The 27,371-nt window shown below is 37.9% G+C and overlaps 1 protein-coding gene across 1 annotated transcript in view; it reads right to left on the bottom strand.

Annotated features, from left to right (window-relative positions):
- Positions 1-1,942: 1,942 nt before the first annotated feature.
- nmu (neuromedin U) overlaps positions 1,943-27,371 on the bottom strand; it is a 45,865-nt gene continuing 20,436 nt past the window's right edge. Inside the window, exons 3-10 of the mRNA XM_072251829.1 lie at positions 21,537-21,595; positions 20,419-20,466; positions 20,271-20,324; positions 18,138-18,167; positions 17,984-18,034; positions 5,822-5,896; positions 2,375-2,428; positions 1,943-1,978 (exon numbers count right to left, since the gene is read on the bottom strand). Of these exons, the coding sequence (XP_072107930.1) occupies positions 1,943-1,978; positions 2,375-2,428; positions 5,822-5,896; positions 17,984-18,034; positions 18,138-18,167; positions 20,271-20,324; positions 20,419-20,466; positions 21,537-21,595 (407 nt within the window). The remainder of the gene's footprint in view (positions 1,979-2,374; positions 2,429-5,821; positions 5,897-17,983; positions 18,035-18,137; positions 18,168-20,270; positions 20,325-20,418; positions 20,467-21,536; positions 21,596-27,371) is intronic.

Genomic DNA, 27,371 nt, shown 5'->3' with positions numbered 1-27,371 from the left:
ACTATAAGAAAACACTGAACAAGAATGGTGTTCATGGTAGGACACCATGGAAGAAACCACTGCTCCCCCCCAAAAAATTGCTGCATGTCTCAAGTTTGCAAAAAACCTCCTGGGTGTGCTACAGCACTTATAGGACAATGTTCTGTGGACAGATGAGACAAAAGTTGAAATTTTTGGCAGAAATGCACATTGCAATGTTTCGACAAAAGAGGACACTACTGCATACCATCACCAAAACCGCATCCCAAATGTGAAGCTTGGTGGAAGGAGCATCATGATTTGGAGCTGCTTTGCTGCCTCAGGGCCTGGACAGCTGCAATCGTCGAGGGAACAATGAATTCAAAATTTTATCAAGCCATTTTACTGGAGAATATCAAGGTAGCAGTCTATCACCTGAAGCTTAATAGAAGTTGGATAATGCAACAAGACAATGATCCAAAAGACAAGAGTAAATCAACAACAGAATGGTTTAAAGAGAAAAACATTTGTGTTTTGGAATGGTTGAGTCGAAGTCATGATCGTAACCCTATAGAAATGTTGTGGAAGGACCTGAAGCAGGCAGTTCACGCAAGGAAGCCACCAACATCCCAGAGTTCAAGCAGTTTTATAAGGAGGAATAGTCTAAAATTCTGCCAAGCCGATGTGCAGGACTGATCAACAGTTAGCGGAAACGTCTGGTTAAAGTTATTGCTGCATTGGGGGGGGGGGAGGGGGGGTCACACCAGTTACTGAAAACAAAGGTTCACATACTTTTCCAACAAATATATGTAATATTGGATCATTTTTCTGAATAAATAAACAAGTATAATGTGTTTTTGTGTTACTTATTTCACCAGGTTCTCTTTATCTAGTTTTAGGACTTGTGTGAAGATCAGATCACATTTTAGGTCATATTTAAGCAGAATTAGAGAAAATTCTACAGGGTTCACAAACTTTCTAGCACCACTGTATAATGCCGATCAAAACATATTCCTTCGGTTAAATGGTAGCTAATTCTCTGTAAATATTCACTCATCAATATATCCTCCAGAACTTATGATATATTCAACATATCAGTACTCACAGTATGATCTCCTCAAAACTGAAGATACCATATGCAGATTGACAGTTTGTTTTGTAGAACACCTCTACTTAGTTTACAAGAGTGACCCTGACTTTGTAGTTTTCAATCATTTTAATTTTTACAAATAGTGATGAAGTCCTCAACCTGCACTGGCAAAGGTGAGTGTTTTCAGCACTTAATCTTTTCACTTTAACCTCCATCCAACTTCAGCTCTGAGCTCTGTCTTTGGACTCGTACTTATCCCAATAAATCCCAATGCAGGCTCTAGGAACAGCTTACATTACTGCCTTCTATACTGGTCTCAAGAATAAGTTCAACTATTCCAGATGAACTGCAGTTCCAACTGTGTATCTCATTTTTCCAGCAGGTTTTCCCTTTCTTCTTATGGGAGCTTCAGAATTAATTGATCTCTTCCTACATACACTTTCACCAGACAATTTTTTTTTTTCCTTTTACTCATTCACAGGCATATACTATCATCTTTCAGCTGACTCCATCACCACTTCTAAACTTCAGTCACTCTTTTTGCTCTCTTCAACCCTACCATATTTTTAAATCAATTTTAAAACCAGGACATTTCTTTGCACCGTTGCAATGAAAGTTTATTAAACTGAAATGTTAACTTTGATTTTGACTCCATATGAACCACTGAATATTTCCAACATTTTCTGTCAGACTTCCAGTATTTTATTTTTGTAATTAAACACACATCTGAATAACTGTAATTAAACACACAACTGAAAATTAACCAATGACTTGTGCAGCAAAATGACTTGAAAATAACGACCTGATTAATGTCATTATTAAACAACTATGCCAAATAAATTGAGGCATGATCTCTGTCACAGAATTAACTGGATAATAAAATTGAAATACCTGTTAATGAAAAGTAGGCGAGCTCCTTCCATTTCGTGGCTAGAGATTTAAAAAAAGAGCTCTGATTGTAATTGTTCGACAATATCAGATATCAGAGTGCCTCTACTTCTCCTTAACTAAGCATTGGTTGAAGACAGAATCATTCTTTTCTATAAGAAAACAGTATGAAATAATCCACTACTAACCAAGGCCTCTCATCAATAAGACCCACAATACTAGAATTACAACACAAAATATACTACACATGTAACATGATTACTTGGCCTCCATTAACCTATACTCTATCCTCAATTTGCTTCCACATTGATAGCTCAAGTAAGTCACAACTTCCTTGTACTCTGTTTGCAGCTCCACTGGGAGCACTGAACTTATTGCATTGGGATTCTTGATGTTGATAACTATTATCAAGTATAAGTTTCCAATTTTGATGCATACCCGAAACAGAAAATAACCTCTGCTTGGTATTAAACCCAGTCCTTGATATTCATCCTAAAGTGAAAACAAACAAAAGTATTATTAATCCACATAAAGTACAAAATGATTTTTCCACATCTCCTTTGTTATATATTTGCAATAATTAAAATGATACAACTTTATTATTATCATTCCCTTACTTCAGGGCTCCCCAGCCATTTTTGCACCACGGACCAGTTTAATATTGACAATATTCTTGCAGACCGGCTGACCGGGGTGGGGGGTGGGGTATGTTCAAGCAGGGTTAAACTCACCTCAACATGTCTTTTACAGTTAGGGTTGTCAACATTCTCACTCCCAAATAAGGGACAAAAGTAGCAGTCAAATCCCAGGACACTTCACGCCAGGAAAGACTACCATGACCATGAAGCCTTGCGCGGGCACCTGTGTGCGCATGTGATGTGCGCATGCGCATACGTGCCGATTTTTCCCCCCACAAATCGGTTTTGCCTTCATCTTCTCGACTATACTGTACATACATTATTTCTACTTTATATAGGCTGTGTATTTATCATATCATTCCTGCTTTTACAATATGTTAGTGTTATTTATTTTCGGTTTTATGTGTTATTTAGTATGATTTGGTAGGTTATTTTTTGGATCTAGGAACACTCAATAATTTTTCCCATATAAATTAATGGTAATTGCTTCTTCGCTTCACGCCATTTCGGCACGAAAGGTTTCATAGGAATGCCCTACCTTAGCGGGGGAAATACGGGACAAGAGCAGTCCCGTATGGGACAACCAATTTAGTCCAAGATACGGGACGTTCCGGCAAATACAGGACAGTTGGCGACCCTATGTTCAAGTTCAACAGTGCGTGACAGGGAATGAGGAAAGGTGCAGCTGACTCATATCGTTTCCTCGCGGCTCGGTAGCACATGCTTTGCGGCCCAGTAGCAGTCCATGGCCCGGTGGTTGGGGACCACTGCTTTACTTTACTAAGTGATGTAAGAGTGCCTCAATGCAGCAATGGTAATGAAGAGAACTCTTCTAATGGAACGGAGAAAATTGATACCTGTGATGACTAGACTTCTTTTGTCCATGATGAGTTTCTCAAGTAAAAACAGGAAACGCTGGAAATATTCAGTAATCGGGTAGCACTTATGGAGAGAGTTAACATTTCGACTGATGACCTTTCATTGTACCAGAGATGTCAGAAGTGACGAAAGCTTTAAGTGTAGAGGAGGAATAGGGAGCACAAAAGGGAAGATATTGATAGGGCAAAGACTAGGGGAGAAAAACACCAAGTGGTGGTAGATCCAGCTGAAATAGGATGGGTAATACTATATTATATATTGAAGAGGCATGAATAGGAGAGGATTGAAATAAAACAAACGATGGAAAAGTGAGATTCAATATTAGCTGGAATGAAACAGTTGAATTTAATGATGAGTTGTGGAAGAACTGTACCTCATCTCTTCCTTTTGTTCAAGGACACCATCAGCTATTGCACATCAGGGAGTAATTTCCTAACTCTTCTTCCAATTAAAAGTACCACATTCTGTGCTCGCCAAGTGTCTTCTTTAATTCTGGGCAAATCAAATGCAGATTGAGCAACTGCTTTGCAGGACAACCCTCTTCGATTCGCAAGGTTGGCCCTGTTCTTTCAGTCACCTGACACTTTGACGTCAGCATCCTGGTCTCCTCAACCACTGCACTGAAACTCAACAAGAGGTCAAGGAACACTACTTAATCTTCTGACATTGCTTTTTGCAGCCTTCAGGACTCAACATCAAATCTAGTAACATTTCTAGCAATGTACTTGTCTCCTCTCTGCCTTTCTGGCATTTCAGATTTCATTTGTCTCTTACTTACACTTCTCCCAAAGAAATGCATTTGTCTTCACTTGGCTCCACAACACTTGTGGTACACAATCTTTTCTTATCCTTTCACGGACCTTCCTTTTTGGTCTCTCCATGTATTGCTGCTTACACTCCATATTGAAATTTTATTTAATTTCTAACCTTACGCAGTTCTGATGATGACACAATAACTTGAGCTATCAATTCTTTCTCTCTCCATTGATGTTACTAACCTGCTGAGTATTTTCTGCATTTTTTGAACTTCTATCATCTTACCGTTGAATGTGAACAAAAATGACACAAGGTCTCTGAGGATATGGTTATAACAATATCCCCATTATAAATTTTGGATCCAAATTAGATACTCTCCTGAACTCAATGCCACTGATGTCTTGTAAGCAGTCAAATGGATTCATATCCATAAGCAGTTTATCTTCGGTATCCAATCATAAAAATAATGGAAGATTATAAATGTGAATTCCTGAGGTTTGTAGATGTTTCATTTCTGTAATAGTTTGACTGCAATCTATCTCAAACAAATATATCTACTTCAACTAGAATGCTTGCAGTTTAAAAATGTTAAAGTGAGTTCATTGTTATCAATGCGCTACTATTGGGAATACATCAATATACTTGGAAAAAATTAACTTTAGTCCTTTAGTTTTCCATGGTGGATTTCTCTGCTTTGCCATTACTCATGCATTATTCTGTAGTTTCTATTTCTTCAGAAGAATATGATATACAAGGGAATCGAATGGATTGATAATTCAGAGTAGCCTTAAATTCTCTCTCCAGTAAAATTGATCTGTTACACTTCATTAAATTCAAAAGTCTCTACATTTTTTGGAATAGAAAGAGTAATAGAAGGTCAAATGTATTATATGATAGTTTAAACGTCTTTAGGATATCCAAAGTCATGGAGTAAAAACAATATTAATGCTATACATTCCTAGATCTTACAGTGATCTTAGTGGATTATAGAACACATAAGCAAGTAACTTATTTAGAATTTAATTCTTGTTGAATGTAAAAGACTACCCTTCCTCCAATTCTAGGTACTTGAATAATTGTGATATCACCTCAGTATGAGGTTCCTAACTAAGGTGTGAGAAACATTGGGCATTATTAACTTATTATACAATTTCACTTATTTAAAATGATATAGAAAATCAGGAAGAGCCCAAGTCTGATTTACTAACTAGGTTATAGGAGAACACAGTAACACCTTCCTCACTCCAACTTATTTATTTTTAAGATGATTGGGTTGGTCTGCACTTAACACCTGGAGTGTAGCTATAGCCTGGGAATTATTTTAAGCAAGAGACAAAGAACAAATGTTTAATGAGGTCATAGTTTTAAAGTTAGTGTATGTTCTGCAGTTTTTAAACATCAAGCTTCAAACATGTTTATTGAATCCCTTGCAAACTATAAAGAGCATTGTAGGGCCCAATTAAAATATTGCATACATGGATTTCATGCTTTTTAGCGATCCATTATCAGCTCAACCTGTACATAGGCCGAAAGTACTTTCTGATCTTGTGGCAACACGGAAATGTTAATTGTGATATGACAATGCTGGCAGGATTACTGAAGAGTTACGTACATCACCTCTGCCTTTCTTCATTCTTCTCAGATGAAGCTCAGGGACAAGCTGCAGCAGAGGATGCAGGACAGAGGACTGAGAGGACATGAACAGTGGCACATGAGGAACAATGATCATCTCACCAACCATTACAACAATACATTCTCAAAGGAAGCTAAGCAGACATAATGTAGGACAAAGCAGAACAGGCAGGGGGTAATGATCTATGCAGAAAAGTTACAACTTGTATGAAAGATTTGTGCCAGTAGGTTTGGAATCAATTACTGGCAGACAGTATTGATTGCTTCATAAGCTAATACAACACACAATGACATACCTGTATGTCTTTCACTTCGTTCAAGAGATTTTTCTAAAGAATTAAAATTATGAAGCCAAAGCTCATTTTAATTCCTTAAAAATAGTTTTGTTATTCCACAAGGTTTTTAAGACAGCATTAACTATATCCTTGAAAAAAACTGAGATAATTTTGGCTCAAGTTTTTAAGAAAAAATATACTTTTGAATTTCTAAAACAGCACCAATGGTGGCTCCTACATAAAGGTGTGGTAAAATTGGCCCTAAACTATGATGGTGGAAGTTTTTGAAATTCACAATAAATGCCTGCTGGATATAGGCAGCAAAGGCACGTCATGATATCAACAAGCAATTAATGCAGGTTAATGTTTGTACTGCTGTTTTAGAGTATGCTGTACAAGGTAACTTGCTCCCATTTCCATTAATGCTGTCTGAGCTGCAGAGTTCCTCCAGCATTTTGTGTGTGTTAATCTTCAAGCTTTTCACAGCCAGGAATGCAATCCATTGATCACATGGCAGGTAGGACACTCTCACTAACTCTTTGAATAGGTTTGTTGCCGGTTGACTTATTTTGACTGTTAAGTTAGAATTTCATTGATTCTATTGTACTTTCTTGTTCTACTGTGAATGCCTGCAAGAAAATGAATCTCAAGGTATATGGTGTTATGTACATACTTCAATAATATATTTAACCTGAACTTTGTTTCTACAAGATTCTGGCACTTTCAATATTTAACTTCAAAAAGCAAGTCTACGTGGAATGATGTTTCATCTGCTGAAAGATACTAAAAAAATTCAGGCTTCAGCACCAATCGCTTATAATAGTGAACAATTCCCTTGGAATTTAAAATGCATAGGAAGATGAGCAGAGGACACATGGATATACGAGGAAAAGGAAGAACAGAATGGCTCAAGTCAGGTGCCTCTTCTGTCCAAGCTTATGGAGAATTGTTCCCCTACATAAGTGTGGTATTTCTGAGTGGAGACAGTATGTTTGTGCTCTACAGAGATACAGTAATTACTCCAAGGTGGTGCCTCATCAATCCAGGTAATTAACTGGAGAATATGTTACTGAACTGCTGTTGGACTTCACTGCACACTCTAATCCACAGACATGATGACATCAGTCTGAGGTCCTGCTGCTATACTCAGCTAGCACATTAGATAGTGTAGGTTGATGGGGTGGTGGATATGAGAAAGAGCATTAGATATGGGGACACAGTCATTATCATTGGTTTTAGCACTACCACTAGCCACTGCCTCAGCAATTGCTCTGACATAGGTACTGAGACTTCTTTACCTCCTGCCCGTTAACTCCTACTGCTTCCAGATGCAGGAGGAGTTAACAGCCAGGAAGTTGTGTGTGGAAATTCAGAGATGTGGGTGAAAAGCAGTTCCAAGTATGAGAGAGTTTGTTGGACCACATACAGTCCAGGCTTGCCTCCTGTTGAGGGTATAAGTTCTGGGGTTGTGCTGGAATGAACCGTATCTAAAGCCAATAGGTGGCATTTGACAGACTTCTATACATGTATGGTGTGAACATATTGACTGATTGCATCACAGCCTGGTATGGAAACACCAATGCTCTTGAACAGAAAATGTTACAAACAAAAAAACAAAAAAAAAATAGTGGATGCGGCCCAGTCCATCACAGGTAAAGCCCTCCACACCATTGAACACATCTACATGGAGTGTAGTTGCAGGAAAGCAGCATCCATCATCAGGGACCCACACCACCCAGGTCATGCTCTCGTCTCGCTGCTGCCATCAAGAAGATGCTACAGGAGCCTTAGGACTCACACCACCAGGTTCAGGAACAGTTATTACCCCTCAACCATCATGCTCTTAAACCAGTGCGGATAACATTACTCAACTTCACTTGCCCCATCACTGAACTGTTCCTATAACCTATGGACTCATTTTTGAGGATTCTTCATCTCATTCTCTTGCCATTTATTATTGTGCTTTTTTTTCTTTTGTTCTTGCACAGTCTGTTGTCTCTTGCACATTAGTTGTTTGCCCACCCTGGTGGGTGTGGTCTTTCACTGATTTTTTTTTAATGGTTCTTGGTCTATGAACTTGCAGCACAGTTGCAGATTGGCAGGTGTGATGTTGTAGGCATTACGGAATCATGGCTGAAAGATTATATTTGGGAACTTAATGTCCAAAGATACACACCATATCGAAATTACAGGCAGGAAGGCAAAGGGGGCGGCGTTGCTCTGTTGGTAAAATATGAAACAAAATCATTAGAAAGAGGTGACGTAGGGTCAGCAGGTATTGAATCATTGTGGATAGATCTAAGAAACTGCAAGGGTAAAAAGACCCTGATGGGAGTTGTATACAGACCCTCAAATAGTAGCAGGGATGTTGTCCACAAGAGGAGATAGAAAATGCATGCCAAAAGGACAATGTTACAATAGTCATGAGGGACTTCAATATGCAGGTAGGTTGGGAAAATCAGGTTGGTGCTGGATTACAGGAGAGGGAATTTCTAGAGTGCCTATGAGAAGGCTTTATAGAGCAGCTCGTGGTTGAGCCCACTACAAGTTCAGCTATTCTCGATTGGGCATTGTGCAATGAACCGGAATTGATCAAAGGGCTTAAGGTAAAGAAACTTTATGGACAAGTGATCATAATATGATCAAATTCACCCTGAAATTTGAGAAGAACCTAATGTCAGAAGTAGGAGTATTGTAGTGGAGTAAAGGGAATTACAGAGGCATGAGAGGGGAATTGGCCAGAGATGATTGGAAAGGAACACTGGCATGGATGACCGCAGAGCAGCAATGGCTGGAATTTTTGGAAGCAATTCAGAAGGCACAGGATATATACATCCCAAAGGGTAAGAAGTATTCTTCTGGAAAGATGACACAACCGTGGCTAACAAGGGACGTCAAAACCAACATAACAGCCAAAGAGAGGGCATATGATACAGTAAAGAATAGGGGGAAGTTAGATGATTGGGAAGCTTTTCAAAACCAACAGAAGGCAACTAAAAAAGTCATTAACTTAAAGATAGAATATGAAAGTAAGCTAGCCAATAATACTAAAGAGGATACCAAAAGTTTCATCAGATATATAAAGAGTAAAAGAGAGGTGAGAGTGGATATCAGACCACTGGAAAATGATGCTGGAGAGGTAGTAATGGAGGACTCCGAAACAGTAGATTAACTGACTAAATATTTTGCATCAGTCTTCACAGTGGAAGACACTAGAAGTATGGTGGGAAGTGTGTGAAGTTACCATAACAAGAGAGAAGGTTCTTGGGAAACTGAAAGGTCTGAAGGTAGATAAGTCACCTGGACCAGATTGTGTACACTCCAGAATTCTGAAAGAGGTGGCTGAAGAGATCATGGAGGCACCTTTCAAAAATCACTAGATTCTAGAATGGTTCTGGAAGACTGGAAAATTGCAAATGTCACTCCACTCATCAAGAAGGGAGAGAGGCAGAAGTAAGGAAACAATGGTCCAGTTAGTCTGATCTCAGTGGTTGGGAAGATGTTGGAGTTAATTATTAACAATGAGGACTCAGGGTACTTGGAGGCACATGATAAAATAGGCTGTAGTCAGCACAGTTTCCTCAAGGAAAAATCTTGCCTGGCAAGTTTGTTGGAATTCTTTGAAGAATGAACAAGCAGGACAGACAAAGAAGAATTGGTTGATGTTGTGTACCTGGATTTTCAGAAGGCCCTTGAAAAGATGCCACACACGAGGCTGCTTAACAAGCTACAAGCCCATGATATTACAGGAAAGATTCTAGCACGGATAATGCAGTAGCTGATTGGCAGGAGGTAAAGAGTGGGAATAAAGGGAGCCTTTTTTGGTTGGCTGCCGGTGATTAGTGGTATTCCACAGGGGTCTTTGTTGGGAAAGCTTCTTTTTACATTGTATGTCAATGATTTGGATGATGCAACTGGTGGCTTTATTGCAAAGTTTGCAAATGATATGAAGATGGCTGGAGGGGTGGGTAGTTTTGAGGAAGTAGATAGGTTACATAAGGACCTAGACAGATTAGGAGAATGGGCAAAGAAATGGCAGACGGAATACAGTGTCAGGAAGTGTATGGTATGCACTTCAATAGAAAAAAAAATGAAAGGGTTGACTATTTTCTAAATAGAGGGAAAATACAAAAAACTGAGATGTGAAGGGACTGGGGAGTCCTTGTGCAGGATTCCCTAAAGGTTAATTTGCAGGTTGAGTCTGTGGTGAGGAAGGCAAATGCAATGTTGGCATTCATTTTAAGAGGACTAGAATATAAACACAAGAATGTAATGTTGAGGCTTTATAAAGCTCTGGCAAGGCTTCTCTTGAGTATTGTGAACAGGCTTAAAACCTTGATAATGGTTACGTACAGGCCTCCCAACAGTAACTGGGCTGTGGACCACGGATTACAACAGCAAATAGAGAAGGCGTGTCAAAAGGGAAATGTTATGATAGTCATGGGGGATTTCAATATGCAGGTCGATTGGGAAAATCAGGTTCATAACGGATATCAAGAACGAGTTTGTTGAATGCCTATGAGGTGGCCTTTCAGGGCAGTTTGTTGTTGAGCCTACTTGGGAATCAGCTATACTGGATTGGGTGTTATGTAATGAACCAGAGGTGATTAGGAAGCTTAAGGTAAAGGGCCCTTGGGAGCCAGTGATCACAATCCGAGTTAAATTTGAAATCTGATAGGGAGAAAGTCTGACGTAGTAGTATTTCAGTGGAGTAAAGTAAATGACAGTGGTATGAGAGAGGATTTGGCCAAAGTAAATTGGAAGGAGATACAGGCAGGGATGACAGCAGAGTAGCAATGCATGAATTTCTGGGAAAAATAAGGAAGGTGCAGGACAGGTGTATTGCAAAAACAAATAAATACTCAAATGGCAACATAGTACAACCATGGCTGACAAGATCACAAGACAAAGGAGCAGTAGGCCATTCGGCCCATCGAGTCTGCTCCACAGCTCCTCCATGAGCTAAACTATTCAAGAGAACTAAACTAAGAGAAGTCAAAGCTAACATAAAAACAAAAGAGGGCATACAGTAAAGCAAAAATTAGCAGCAAGTTAGAGGATTAGGAAGCTTTAAAAACCCTACTGAGAGTAACTGAAAGAATCATTAAAAGGTAAAAGATGAAATATGAAAGTAAGCTAGCAAATAATATTAAAGTGTGTAGTAAAAGTTTCAAGTTTGTAAAAAAAATAAAAGATAGATGAGAGTGGATATAGGACTGCTAGAAAATGAGGCCAGAGAAATAATAATAGGGGATAAGATGATGACAGGTAAACTAAATGAGTATTTTGCATCAGTCTTCACTGTGGAAGACACTAGCAGTGTGCCAGATGTTGTAGTGTGTGAAGGAAGAGAAGTGAGTGCAGTTACTATTACAAGGAAGAAGTGCTCAAAAAGCTGACAGACCCAAGGGTATACATAGGCCACCCAGACCAGATGAACTGCACCCTAGGGTTCTCAAAGAGGTAACATTAAAGACAGTGGAGGCATTAGCAATGATCTTTCAAAAATCATTGGACTCTGGCCAGAGAACTGAAAAATTGGCAGTGTCACTCCACTCTTTAGCCTGACCTCAGTGGTTGGGAAGATGTTGGAGACAATTGTTAAGGCTGAGGTGATGGAGTACTTGGTAACACAGGACAAGATAGGACAAAGTCTGCATGGTTTCCTTAAGGAAAAATCTTGACTGACAAATCTATTGGCATTATTTGAGGACATTACAAGTAGAATAAATAAAGGGGATGCAGTGGTTGTTGTATATTTGGACTTTCAGAAGGTCTTTGACAAGGTGCTAAACATGAGGCTGCTTACCAAGTTAAGGGCCCATGGTATTACAGGAAAGTTACTGGCATGGTTAGAGCATTGGCTGGTTGGTAGCAGGCAGCAAGTGAGAATAAAAGGACCCTTGTCTGGTCGACTGCCAGTGACTAGTGGTGTTCCGCAGGGGTCAGTGTTGGGACCACTTCTTTAGATGATGGAATAGATTACTTTGTTGCCAATTTTGCAGATAATACAAAGATTGGTAGAGGAGCAGGTAGCGTTGAGGAAACAGGTAGGCTGCAGAAGGACTTAGACAGATTAGGAGAATGGGCAAGGAAGTGGCAAATGAAATACAATGGTGGAAATTGGATGGTTACGCACTTTGGTAGTAGAAATAAATGTGAAGACTATTTTCTAAATGGGGAGAAAATCCAAAAATCTAAGATGCAATAGGACTTGGGAGTCCTTGTGCAAATCACCCTAAAGGTTAACTTGCAGGTTGAGTCGGTGGTGAGGAAGGCAAATGCAATGTTAGCATTCATTTCAAGAGGTCTAGAATACAAGAACAGGGATGTGATGCTAAGGATTTATAAGGCACTCGTGAGGCCTCACCTTGCATATTGTGAACAGTTTTCAGCTCCTTATCTTAGAAAAGATGTGCTAGCATTGGAGGGGGTCCATAGGCAGTTCACAAGGATGATTCTGGGAATAAAAAGGTTACCATACGAGGAAAGTTTGATGGCTCTGGATCTGTACTCGCTGGAATTTAGAAGGATGAGGGGAGATCTCATTGAAACCTTTCGAATGTTGAAAGGCCTAGACAGAGTAGATGTGGAAAGGATGTTTCCCATGGTGGGAGAGTCTAGGATAAGAGGGCACAGCCTCAGGATAGAGGAGCATCCATTTAAAACAGAGATGCGATGAAATTTCTTTAGCCAGAGGGTTGTCAGATTATGGAATATGTTACCACATGCAGCTGTGGAGGCCAGGTCACTGGGAGTATTTCAGGAAGAGCTTAGTAGGTTCTTGATTGGACACAGCATCAAAGTTTATGGAGAGAAGGCCAGGGAATGGGGTTGAGAAAGGGAAAAAAGATCAGTCATGATTGAATGGTGGAGCAGACTCAATGGGCCAAATGGCCTAATTCTGCTCCTATGTGTTATGGTCTTATGCTCTTATCTTAGAAAGGATGTGCTGAAACTGGAGAGGGTTCACAGAGATTCTCAAAAATGATCCCAGGATTGAATGGCTTGTCATATGAAGAGCATCTGATGACTCTGGCCCTGGATTCACTCAAATTCAGAAGAATTCTGAATGAGTGACCTCATTGAAACCTATCAAATTTTAAATAGCTTTGATAGAGTGGATGTGGAGAGGATGTTTCCTATGGTGGGATAGTCTAAGACCAGAGAACACAGCCTCAGAATAGAGTGGTGTCCTCTTAGAATGGAGATGAGGAGGAATTTCCTTAGCCAGATAGTGGTGAATCTGTGGAATTCTTTGCCACAGGCAGCTGTATATTTAGGGCAGAGGTTGATAGTTTCTTGATTGGTCAGGGCACGAAGGGATACAGGGAGAAGGCAGGAGATTGGGACAGAGAGGAAGTGGATCACTCATGATGAAATGGCAGAGCAGACTCAATGGGCCAAATGGCCAAATTCTGCTCCTATATCTTATGGTTTTGACTAAGTATACCTACAAGAAAATGAATCTTAGATATCCACTTTGATAATAAATTTACTTTGAAATTTTAATCTTGAAGATATTTCACTGACTGGTCACACGCAAGGTAAATGAACTTTCTGCAGCTTCTGTCTTGGGGTCTCCTTGCTTGATTCATAGCATTATCTAGCATGTGTTTTCATTGTCTTTGATCTTTAGGCTTTTTCTCCTCAGTATTTTCACTAACACCTCCAGTCCAGCACTAAAAATCACTGGAGCCTGCTGCATTTGCAGTCAGCGTTGCATTGCTCGTTTCCATTTCCCTTCCCTAGTCTGAGTCCTCAGTACTGTGTGCATCCCTTTTAAGCAACATAAATTAACCTCTATAGTTAATGGTTAACCTATCTGACCCGAGGTCACCCGTGATACTGGCACCCTCTTGTCATGTCCAGCTAATCAGTAGGGTAGTTAGTTGTTTGGCCACTGAAATCAGTGTGATTAACAGGTTGACCATTGCCTGTATTCAATTCAACAGTTATGAATCAATCACACATGGCAATATCTGTCTCAGTTTAGGATTATTGACTAGGAAATTACATGATAAATCAAAAACAGTGTCACTGAATACTTAGCAAACTGGCATTTTTAAAATTAAGTTAATTGTTCTCATACATTATAACAGCAGCATTATGAAGAAAAATTACATGTCTTTATCCATCAGGAAAAACTGAGAAATAAGCAATTTGCGAGTAAAGAAAAATCAATCACACAGTTAATTCTTACACATAGCTGCAATACTGAGGGACATTGAAGATCAGTCATGCTTGCAATCAGTGTGTCCTTTTCACACAAAATCCTTTTAAATGTTCAATAGCTGAGTTAGGCCATGACTTCTGTACAGTCCCCACTTTGATTAACTTTACCTAGTCATTACAATGCAGGGGGCCATTCACCTCAATTGGCCCATACAAGCTCCAGCAGCATAATCACATCAGTTGCACTTTTATTTTCTTGTCATTTATTCTCACTCTTGTAATCATCAATTTCACTTTGATTCTTTTGCCATTTATCTACACGAGGGCAAATAACAGTAGCTAATTAACCTCCCAGAACATCTTTGAGTTGCAGGAATAAATCATAACAAACAAGGGAAACCCTTGCCATCACAGGGAGAACATGCAAACTCCACACAGAGATCTCGGTTTAGTTTAACTCTCCTTCACTCCTATTAAATGTTTTCACTATAGGAACATATATAAATGCTGAGTAGGGATGCCTTTTCATGGGATGCACAGAATATTCTTTTTTCCAGTTCTCATCAGTCCCACCTTCAACACTTTTTCTAATATAATATCTTAGTCAAAAATGTCAAAGGTAGGCACATGAATGTCAGGAAAATGGAAGGATATGGACATTGTGTAGGCAGAGGAGATTAGTTCAGTAAGCCATTCGATTACCAATTTAACTGGTTCAGCACAACACTGCAGGCCGAAGGGCCTGTTCCTGTGCTGTACTCTTCTGTGTTATTGATGCACCTTCAATTACTCCAAAAGACTGGAAGTAGAGTAAATACTGAAAGGCTTTTATTAGCAGTAAAATGTGACCTCCACCATGCTGAGTATCTGCCCCTGGACTGAGAAGAGGAGCAATGGCACAATCGCCTTTATTCAGGGGTCTGTGGGAGGAGCCACAGGAGCAGTCAACAGAGGGGCGTGTCCAGACAGGTAACCCAGTCACAACATATATATATATATATATAGTTTACCACAGTTACATGTTCTATATCATTAACTTTGTTTCCAGTTTCTATCATTCTTTAGCTTTCCTGACTTTTTCTTCTCTTTTATTGACTTCTTCGTCTTTCTCAGAATGCCCACTGACTCCTACCTGTCACTTGATGTAAGGAAAGAGTTAATGCCAGAATAAAATGGAAGTTCAAAGACAAAATGATGTCAGTTTGGGATGTTGTGATAGCCTGGAGAGGTGTGCAAACACACCTCCCAAGATGAGATAATGAATGACGTTTTCCTCTTCACAGATCTTTTGTCCCTGTTTTCCCAAATTATGTGTCTGGCCTGAAGGTAGTTAGAGATAGAGACAGAGATATAGCAGGTTTCTGTTGTCAATAGATTCTGAATTATAATTTAACATCAAGATAAATTCATATATTTGATGAATTAATTAAAGGCTATGGTCCTCTACAAGGGCCTTCAGGAAATGTGGAAAACTTGTGGTTTTAATCCCCTCCCTCACATTTTTTCTGGTTCATTGATGACTGCATGAATTCTATTTCTTACTCTTGCCCTACATGAAAACCTCTTCAGATTGGCTTCTAACTTCTATCCTTCCCTCAGTTTTACACGGTCCATTACCATCTTTCTTCCTTTACTTCAATTTCTCTGAAGCTACTGGGGCTAAGACCTTTGTTACAGATGCATTATGGGTCTATTGATGACAACATAAAGTTGGACTTACAATTCTGCATACCCTAGTTCCTGACAGGATTTTTCTATTCCAACAGTTTTCCACTTCTATCCCATTTCTTCTCATATCTTTATCTTCAAGACTAATGTCGTATTTTCAGCTTTCCCCCTCTCAATTGAGGATTGCCTTTTATTGCAATTAGAGGAGCTATTGACTCTGTGAATCTCATTTCTCACTTTTTTTTTCCCATTCCTTCACCTTTGCTCAAATTCAAGATTGCATTCCTTGTCCTCAATTTCATTTGCTAGCTTCCAAATCCAATGGGTCACCTTCCCTTTATCCCTTCTTGTTCACTTCATTATATCCTTTGCAACACACTAGTCTACTTTCAAATGGCAATCAACAGTTCTTTCTCCCCTCCTCTGATACTCTGCCATGTATGCCCTTTTGCTTTGACTCTTCCTTCTATTCAAAAAATAATATCCATGACTATCCATGTGAAAGAATCTGGTAATTCTTTCAAGTGATCCGGGTTGGTTGCATATGGTACAGCATCCTCTACATGTGGGAGGCCAAACCTAGATTAGGTTATCATTTTGCCCAATCTTCAACCTGTTTGCAAGCATAACTCTCAACCTCTGTCATTTTAATTCTCTATCCCTCTGGCATTGCCATTCTGACATTTCAGTTTTCTACATTGAAACAAGGTAGGTCCAGGGAAAGCACTTCAGCTTCTGAACAGAGATTATGCAATTTTATGGGCTGTACAGCAATTTCAGAAAATGAACAGTGTCTCAATTTTCTCAGATAACATTGTGTGTCATGTTTCTGCTATTCCAATTTGCATCAACCCTGGACCCACCTTTTGCTTCTTACAGTTAACATTGCCTTTCAATATTATTTTTGTCATTTAAATTTTCCATCTCTCCCAATTTTTTGTTCTTTCCTCTTTCCAAATTACCTTTCCCTTACTTGAACTCTGTTACATCTAACTTTTGCCAGTTGTAATAAAGGAATCACTATTTTCTTACGTGATGTTTATTTCCAGTACAGTGGATTCTGGTCAATTGGGCCCTTGGTTAATCAGGGCAGCTGCTTATTTGAGACAACTCTCAAAGAACAAAAAGCTAATTGAGAAAATAGCCAGGATTCCTTTCACTTATTTAGATCACTATGCCACTAATTGCTGAACAGTTTCTAACTAGCACAGTTCCGTGCATTTGTGTGGCTGTTAGCCACTATACCGTGCTTAGAGCGAACAGTTTTTCAAATAGTGTCAGCTGCATGCACTTGTGTTCAAAAAGCAGTGATTTTTGTCACTCAGTTGGCGAGAAATAAGCAGCAAGACAATTCAGAACTGTTTTTCTCACTGCAGTTTCAAGCATTCAAGCTTGGAGATGCCAGAAAAAGCCATAAGTGAAAATGAAACAATTTCACTACTTCACTATGAAGAATTTGAAGATATTGACAAGCATCTTGAATGTTACAATGAAAATGAACATTTAGAGGATGCAATAGTTTAAAGCATTGTATGAGAGTAATCCATTATCTGCACTAGGTGTCTGTGCTGATTTTGTTCATTTACAGTCAATCAAAAATCATGGTATCCTTCATCGATAACTATTAGGAACTAATACAGAGTTTTATGGTACTGTAGTAGTATTGTCAGTGTTCCAAGTCTTTCTGTATTTCATTTAAATGCATAATTTGTTAAACAGTTAAATGGCAGTTTGTCTTTTTATATCTTTTTAACTATTTCCATGAAACTTCGGCTAATTGGGGCAGCTGCTAAATTGGGACAAAATATACCACTCTGATGTAACCCAATTAACCAGAATCCACTGTATTTCAGATCTTTTCACCAATACTCTCTTTAGTCACTTAGTTTCAACAATGAATAGGGAAACAACACCCTTTAAGCCTCTGAACTATAGTTACTGTTATCTAATTTTAAATTAAAGTCAGAACTGGAAACAACTGATACTTTTCTAGACAATTTCAGAATAGCATTCAAACCACTTACCATAAAATCAGAATTGCCAGAATCATGGGTCTTAGAATAATGAAATAAGAACTATACAAAAAAAGGAGAAATATTTTACTAAAGCATATACAAATTACTTATACCTGCTTTTAGATTATCATTATCTTCATACACTGCAAAATATACTGCTTACCCTTTTGCTTTCTCCTTTATCTTCTGAATCCTGCAAACATTGTGCAGCATTAATATAAAATGGCTTTAGAGAGCAAAAAAAAAGCTGGTACACAATATTCAATGAAAGAAGAATATTCATCTATTCATTAAAACTGAACTGAACAGTATGATGGATATCTGTACAGTAAAATTAAATCATTATCCATTTGCATTGGATCATACTCACCTAGCTTCACTCATATTAATTCATTGGTAACAACATTATTACCCACACTGAGTTAGCACTTTAACCTTTACCTCTGGGGTATTGCCAAACCATCTCTTCTTGGTTCCCTCCTACTCTCCATCTAAGTTCTGTAATATCATGTGATTTTAACTGTTAGCAACACTTAATGCACATCCATGTCAAAGGAGAAAGTTATCATCAATTATGAGAAGGATTAGAGATTCATTAGGGAATGAAAAAGCATTTTAATTACAAGATCAAAAACATGCAGGTTGCTCGGATTTCATTAAAAGTACACAGCTGTGACTACAAGTACAACTTGAGAAAATGTAATAATTTGGTCAGTATGATGTACGAGGTCATAAAAGTTTCCTATTATCAATCCATTAATGCAGGAAGAAAAAAGTGGAGCATTGTTTTCCATTAATTCATATCACATTTTAATTCATTGCTGTTTTCTCAGTTTTAGAAATGCACAAAAGCAAAAACTGGATTTGATTTGTAATTGCAAGACCTTCTGCAGTCAAAGTACAATCTACCCTATCTCGGATATGACCATGAGAAGCTGAGCTCAAGAAAAAAAAAGCAAAATCCAGCACGAGTGGTTCTATGTTGTTCTCGGCTTCCAAAATTGAATTCACAGATTTAATAATTTAATTTCCATTGCAACAAATTTTCAAAGTGAAAAAAAATGTTAAAATATGTCTGAAATCAGTAAGCACAATGTGAAATTCAAATTTGTCTTAAAAAGTTACAAATCAAAAAATAATATATAATATTTATCTTTTAATGGATTTATAAAGTCATTCACCATATTACATAGAAATCTTGTAGTTGTGGAGAATTCATTTAACATCTGACACTGCCTGTGCACTATGGGGGAATTATTTATAGATTGTTGCCTATTAATTGGATATTAAGCTTCTAACTTTCACCCAGTCGGTATTGAAAAGGAATTATATTGGCCTGGAAGATTACTGCTTGTGAAACAAACTATCCGTAATCAGTTTTCTCAATGTTAACAGTTGGCCCATATGTTCATTTGGACAGAAACCTGCAGTTGAGTTTATGAAGGCAATTCTGTCAGCATTACACCACTATCTTGAAAACATTCTCAATTTATTACTATTTTCTCATATTTTAAATGTGCTCAAACCTCTCCCATTACAGGCCACATTTACCGGACAATGTGTATTTTCCATTTGCTGAAGGCCTGGTTTTCTCCAGTTAGATTTTAATACATTTTTCAGCAAGGTGAGACAAGACCAACAAAACTGCAAAACCTGGTAATGATGGAAACCGCCCTCCCTCGGCATTACAATGGATAATATCACCTCATAAGGTATTAGAAAATATTTGAAAATGGTAACTAGGCAAATCAAAACTGAGAAAGAAACTAAGTGCAGACAAGTTTATAAGGGAGGAAGAAGCGTAATCAGGTCTCTCCCATATACTGTATCTGCAAGAAAAAAATCATTTTGAGGGGCATGCAGAGTAAGAGAATCTTTGAGTTCAGCTACTAACTTTTCTTTGTTTGATTTGAATAAATGGCAATGAATACTTTCTAGAATTTGCAATATAATAAAACTAAAATCAATAGTTATCCAATTCTGAAATATCTGATAGACAACTTATTTTTTGAGAGCAGAAGTCATACATTTATCTCTTACTCCACAGTCATTTAATGAGCTAAACCAAGAAAGTTTCAACAAAGAAAAGGGCCATGTAGCCCATTGGCACAGTAGGACTAAAAAATGCTATCCACCTTAATCCCACTTCTCAGCTCCTGGTTTAGAGTCTTACAGAACAAGAGAGAACATTGAAATTCATTGTCAGATATTTTAACCCACAAAAAGCAAATGTATATTGGGTTCAAGCCGGTTCATTATACGTAATTCTTTCTGTGCATTGTAAAGGAACAAATACCTGTTGTAGAATTGTCCAGGCCATATAACACAGTTCTTCAAATGTAGTGCTTGGCTGGTAAAGCAAAATGTAAATTCATCAGAGTTTTTAAAATCTTTTATAAAACTATGAATACCATAAATGTCCAACACAACTATTTGGTTCTCACCTGTTGCTGACGATTGTCAGAGAGAAAGGATGAGCACAGATCATCTAACTGAAAGAGATAATGCAGAAGTTAGAAAATGTTTCCTCTATTTGATTTAATGTTGATTAATACTATAACAGAAACATCTGATGTATCTAAACAATTATTTTCTAAGACAAATGGAGGGAGGACTCCACAATATCAGTTCATGAAATTTTTTTAAACAACATCATACAAATTTAAACAAATACTTTTCCAAAACAGGAAAAGTTAAATTGCACTCTCTTTGAACTTTCACAGAAATAATCTGGTCACTACAAACAAAACTTCGAAGTGGAAGTGAACCATAGGGTAAATAATGTAGAAAAAAAAAACTAACCTGGAAAGACTTCATTTAAAAAAGCAATATTGTAAATGTTCCCTAGCTGCAATTCTCATATAATTTACTAGATGCAAGTGACATGAGAATTACTAGAATTCCTGTATCATCTGAACATATGGATAATAAATGTTAATGATAGATAACTGTGGGGAAATATATATAAAGTACGAGACATGAATATGAGATTCCTTTAAAAATTCAATATATATTAATATTATTCATTATAATGATTTAAAAAAGTAAAATAATTAAAATAATCTTCAAATACTTATTACCATAGAAAATCACAATAGAAAATCACTGTAAACGCCTGTATAGATCTGCACTCATCTAGCTTACAAATGAATGAACAGAAATGGGAAACTGTACAGTAAAACAGAAATCCATTTATACTCATTAAAACATCTCTCTTATGGAATAAGAAACAGAGTAGGATGTAGATTCCCAGAACTAGACTGATTTACGATAGTATCACCATTAAAACCACTTTCTACGAGCGAGTCAAAAATGAGTTTGCAAAGAATGTAGGATAAATGCATTTATCATCATGGACAATGATAACTAATTACATTACTGATAAATTACACAATTTAGCACCAATTAAGCAATGATTTCCAGAAAGTACTGGCTTCTGTGTCTGCAGATAACTATCGTGACATGTGACACAAAATGTTTTTTCTCCTTGCTTTGCTATGTTAAAAACAAAAGAACTGAGATTATTTAGATTCTCCTTCAAACTCTGTTTACTTATGATTACCTCTTTCCATAGGTGTAACTCGTATCCTTCTACAAACCTCTGTGGCAATGTAGGAGCACCTATAGAATACACAACACACGATTACCTACACCAGCATTTAGGAAATCCATAAACTCCTACAAACTGCAAGTAATTGACAAAGCAAATATTTTTAATGTCTTCAGTATTTCAATATTATTTTTAAGAATTAGGGATAATGTTGATACAATAATGTAAAATGTGAATGGGAAACAGCAACATCAGTGGAAATAAAAATTGGGAGATATGATTATACTTTTCAATTATTTTTTCCATTTTATACACAAAATTATCTGTGATAATTATACAATTATATTTTGAAGTAGTAAAAATAATAAAATTTTAAAATTATGGGCAATAATATTTCAACATTTAGTTGCTATTTTGGTTACTCTATTTGCATTTTAGCTTTCTATATGAAAATTACAATGGAATATGATGATGTGCATACAATTCTAAAACTACTTCTATAGAATAATTTGAGTTCTACTCTTAAAGTGGATGGGGGGGGGGGAGCTATTTGCTTTCTGTACATTGCAGCTTATATTTAAGCACCATGCACCATTATCCCAAATGGTTTATCCTTAGATCTTTAAATTTACAATCATGTTAGGCATGTCTAATTTTAAAGGTAGTTCTGTTTTAGATAGTAATTTATATCTATGCTGTCTATAAATTATTACCCAAACTACAGCTACTTTTAAAATACAATCTCAAAACTTTCTTTCAGAGCAAGGAATACACGAACAATGGCTGCCCATTTTGAAAAAAAAAATCAAGACTTTATAAACATTCCTAATTTAGGAGTTTGAATAGCATGATTAGAATGTATATATTTCCTAAGCAAACATTCAAAACTTCAATGCTTCTGTTCTGTGAATGATCACTTTTGACTGTATTCCCCTGTCCCAAGAACCAACTACATTTATTTTATATAGGGAGCCGGAATATTCTTGCATATGAGATAGGAGCAACAATCTTTCTCCTAAGTTTAAGAAAGTAATGTTACACCATTTTCTTTACTTACCTAATCTTCCTGTGAGTTCCAGGATGAGTTTTCTTTATTTAAATAGAGTCTCTATTGGCAACTTAAAAAAGTCCATTTAAAGAATGGAAAAAATAAAACATAAAAATAAACTTACAATATTCTCAGCCAATCAAAGGGGTATTTTTTTCATCATACAGAATAATTATGAGTTATTCTAGTCAATTAAACCAATGCAATCCTCAAGCTTAGTTTATTGTGGAATTACTGTATGAAAACCCCTCCTTTTCAAAATACAGTCTCTTTTCTTTAATTCATTCATAGCTATCACCAGGACAAGACCAGCACTTAACACTAATTGAGAAGCAATAGGCCATGTCAGAGCCTGGCATTAGAGGTTTCCTTCCCTGAGGGGTGTTAGAAAACCATAATGGATAACTTGGCAGTTTCATTATTGCTACCATTTTTTAAATATATATTAATTCATTCGTTTTAAATTCCCTGCATTCTGGGGTGTTTTGAGCTTTGCAAATAGTGGGTCATGAGGCCAGACTGCTGAACTATCAGTCCAGTAATTTGGCTAAAATTTTACCATCCTGAACAGGGTGGAATGGAGGGTAGTGAGTGAAAGAACAGGGAAGTTCAGCATCAAAGATTTAATGGAAAATGTATTTATCTTTGCTGCTTCTATTTGAATAACTAAACATTATATAACTTTTCCTTTTGCTCAATCTGTATTTCAACGTATTGTATGTAAAACATTTTACTTAATAGTCAGCTTTATACCCAATAGATTCCAACGTTCAGGCAAAGCTCCATTCATGTTCATTTGTACAGATTGAAAACGATGCTGGACATATTGGGTCAAGAAATAGATTACTGCAACCTGTACACATACAGAATATTTTTATATTATCTCCGCGATTTTTAAATTGACACAATACTGCACATAAAACATACTACCCAATGTGCAGAGATGCACTTTTTTGTTGGTGTTCCTAATTTAAAAGTTTTCTATAGCAACAACTAAAGGAATGAGAAACTGGGGGGGGGGGGGAGAGATATACACATTTCAAGTCAATCGCTTAAGAAGCGCAACAAAGTGAAATGGTTATAACAAAAGCAACAGAAGAAAAGCACCGAGAAAATTTCCAAAGTGAAACGTGAGTTGAACAGGAATGGTAGCAACATTTGATGAATGATGGGGGACAGCAAATGTGGGTGAAGATGAGTGGGAGAGCTACCTTGTGAGAAGGAGCCCCAGGAGAGAAGGAACAGAGCCAGTACGACGACGGCGGAATGATGGTGCTCCATGGTGAAGGACGCTGCGCTCTCTCTGCTGCTCGACACTAGCACGGCTCGGAGTTCAGCATGATCGCCGCGCTCTCACCCGGCAGCTCAGAGACGTCCGCACTTTTATTGCCGTCCATCTCAGGGAGCTTTTCAATTAAATCGCGCGTCAGCGCCGACAAGATCAAACGTCACGTGAATGGATGAGCTGGATATGTTATTCATACTCACTTCTTCAAACCATCACCTCCCGGCTCGATGTGCTCGTGGTCACCTTGGAAGTAGTGGTACCACATCGGCACGACAAAGACAGCGGGAACTTGCTCCTTACTTTTGGAAAATTAGGGAGCGAGTCCCGAACATAACTTATACAACTCCTGTCCGGTAATTGAATTATATAACCTCGAACGCTACGGTAAAGTAAGAATGTTCTCAACTGTTTAGTTTGTGAACTTAATGCGAACAGGGAATGTCATTGCACTTCGGGGAAAACATGCCTATAAAGTAATTTGAATAATACATCTCACAAAGTAAAGCAGGTTCATCGCTATGAAAGACTCTTTCCCCGAATCTTTCATTTGGAGACAATTCCCCTTGGCTCTGTATACTGGTTCAGCGAGCTAAACTATCCTTACATTTTCACCGAGTTTTTTTTTCAATGAATCAACAGTATTCAGGATTAAATGTAGCTGCGATATGAAATAAACTGGCTGTGATTTCAATAGTACTTGAAACTTTTAACTTTTGAGTAAAGCAACATATGCGCTCACGCGGCTGAATCTCTTCCTTGTTTGCTGTACTAACGATGAAACAAAACAAAAACAGATTAATTGTTCTAAATAGCAGTCAAAGCAATGCTTACAGTAAATTGGGCATTTTCCCAAGACCGCTCACGGTGCTCAGTTTGTTATAACCATTCACTATACAAAATTCACGTTCACAATTTCACGACCTCGATGAAACTTCAATGAAAGTTCAGGTTTCAGATGGTTGACCTTTAGTTATTTCCTGTGACAAATCATTAACCTGAAATGTTATGCCTGTTTTTTTTACGCAGCTGTCTATTGTAATTGTTGTGATTGAAGGAAGATGGAAAATGATGCTTCATAAGAATGTGCTGAGACCTCCATCATTCATAGCTCACGCGAATAATTTGGACTTGTGAATGAGCATCCCAATATTAAAACTGGAAGAACAGTGGACAGGGGAACAAAGCTGTGACGGACTAGATTTGGAAAGGCAACAGAAGGAAATGCTTATTTATGAATGGTTTTTTTTCAGTTTTTTTGAAGTGTGATCATGATCATAATGCAGGAAACATAGCAGTCAACATTTAAGACCATAGGACAATAAACTATAGGAGCAGAATTGCCATTTGGTCCATCAAGACTGCTCCACCATTTCATCACGGTTGATCCATTTCCCTCTCAGCCCCAGTCCTCTGCCTTCCCCAGTATTCATTCATGCCCTGACTAATCAAGACTCTATCAACCTCTGCCTTAAATATACCCAGTGACTTGGCCTCCACAACCACCTGTGGCAATGAATTCCACAAATTCGCCTCTCTCTGGCTTTGGAAAAAATTCCTCCTCACATCCATTCTAAAAGGATGCCACTCTATTTTGAGGCTGTGTTTCTGGTCTTAGACTCCCCCACCATAGGAAATATCCTCTCCACATCCACTCTATCGAGGCCTCTCAACAATTGATAGATCCCAATGAGGTCACTCCTCATTCTCTGAATTCCAGTGAGTACAGGCCCAGAGCCATCAAACGCTCTTTATATGACAAGCCAATCATTCCTGGAATCATTTTCATGAACCTCCTCTGAACCCTCTCCAATGTCAGCACATCCTTTCTTAGATAAAGGGACCAAACCTACTCATAATACTCCAAGTGAGGCCTCACCAGTGCTTTATAAAGTCTCAACATTACATCCTTGCTTTTATATTTTAGTCTTCTCGAAATGATACTAACATCACATTTGCCTTACTCAACACAGACTCAACCTGTAAATTTATCTTCGGGGATTCCTGCACAAGAACTCCCAAGTCCCTTTGCACCTCAGATTTTTGAATTTTCTCTCCATTTCAGAAATAGTCTACCAATTTATTTCTTCTACCAAAATGCATGACCATACACTTCCCGACACTATACCCCATCTGCCACTTCTTTGCCCATTCTCCTAATCTGTCTAAGTCTTTCTGTAGCCTCTCTACTTCCTCAAAACTACCTGCTCTCCAACCATCTTTCTATCGTCCGCAAACATTGTCACAAAGCCATCAATTCCATCATCCAAGTCTTTAACAAATAACATAAAAAGAATCAGTCCCAAAACAGACCCCTGTGAAACACCATTAGTCACCGGCAGCCAACCAGAAAAGGCCCCCTTTATTCCCACTCTTTGCCTCTTGCCAATCAGCCACTGCTTTATCCATGTTAGTATTTTTCCTGCCATACCAGGGGCTCTTAATTTGTTACGCAGCCTCATGTGTGGTACTTTGTCAAAGGTCTTCTGAAAATGCGAGTACACAACATTCCCCATTCTTCTTTGTCTATCCTGCTTGTCACTTCTTCAAAGAATTTCAACACATTATTTGGCAAGATTTTCCCTTGAAGAAACCATGCTGACTGTGACCTATTTTATCATGTGCCTCCAAGTACCCTGAAACCATATCCTTAACAACTGACTCCAACATCTTCCCAACAACTGAGGTCAGACTAATTGGTCTATAAATTCTTTTCTTCTGTCTCTCTCCTTTTTTGAAGGAGAGAGACAGAAGACATTTGCAATGACATTTGTAATTTTCTGTTCCTTTGGAATCATGCCAGAATCAATTGATTCTTGAAAGAAAGTTACTAATGCCTCCACAATCTCTTCAGCCACCTCTTTTAGAACCCTAAGATGTATACCATCTGATCCAGGTGAATTATCATCCTTTAGACCTTTCAGTTTCCCAACAACCTTCTCCCACGTAATGGAAACTTCACACATTGCTGCCTCCTGGCCCTCTCGAATTTCCGGCATACTGCTAATTTCTTCCACACTGAAGACTGATGCAAAATTTTTTTGGACCAATAATTCTCACAAAAAAAACTTGACAGACTAATTTCAAAAGAATTTACATTGAATTTACAACTGAGGTTTTCGATTAAACATTGCCAATCAGCATTGTCAAGCCATGAAGTATTGCTGGAATAAAACAATAATTTGGAAGAAAGACATATTACTAACAATGATGTTATTTTTCCTAGCTAACAAAAATGGTATTACATTTGTGACTGTAATGCTTATGCTGATTCAATTCTACAAATTATCTCTTTCAGAAAATGTTTTTCCAATTAATTGCAATTGCTAGAATCTAGAACCACATTGGTTCAACATGATTGCACTAGAGATATCAACAACATCAGATTGAGAACTTCAAATGCCTTGCTCTTTCTCTGGATACTGCTATAATTAGAGATCATCTTATCTCTGAGCATTGTTACCATGGCATTTTAAGGGTCACTTCATTAATGGATTCACCGTTCAATTGTTGA

The sequence above is a fragment of the Mobula birostris genome, chromosome 3, assembly GCF_030028105.1.
Source record: "Mobula birostris isolate sMobBir1 chromosome 3, sMobBir1.hap1, whole genome shotgun sequence".
Taxonomy (NCBI): Eukaryota; Metazoa; Chordata; class Chondrichthyes; order Myliobatiformes; family Myliobatidae; genus Mobula; species Mobula birostris.
The sequence above is the reverse complement of the archived record's forward strand: the minus strand, read 5'-3'. Positions and strand labels throughout refer to the sequence as shown.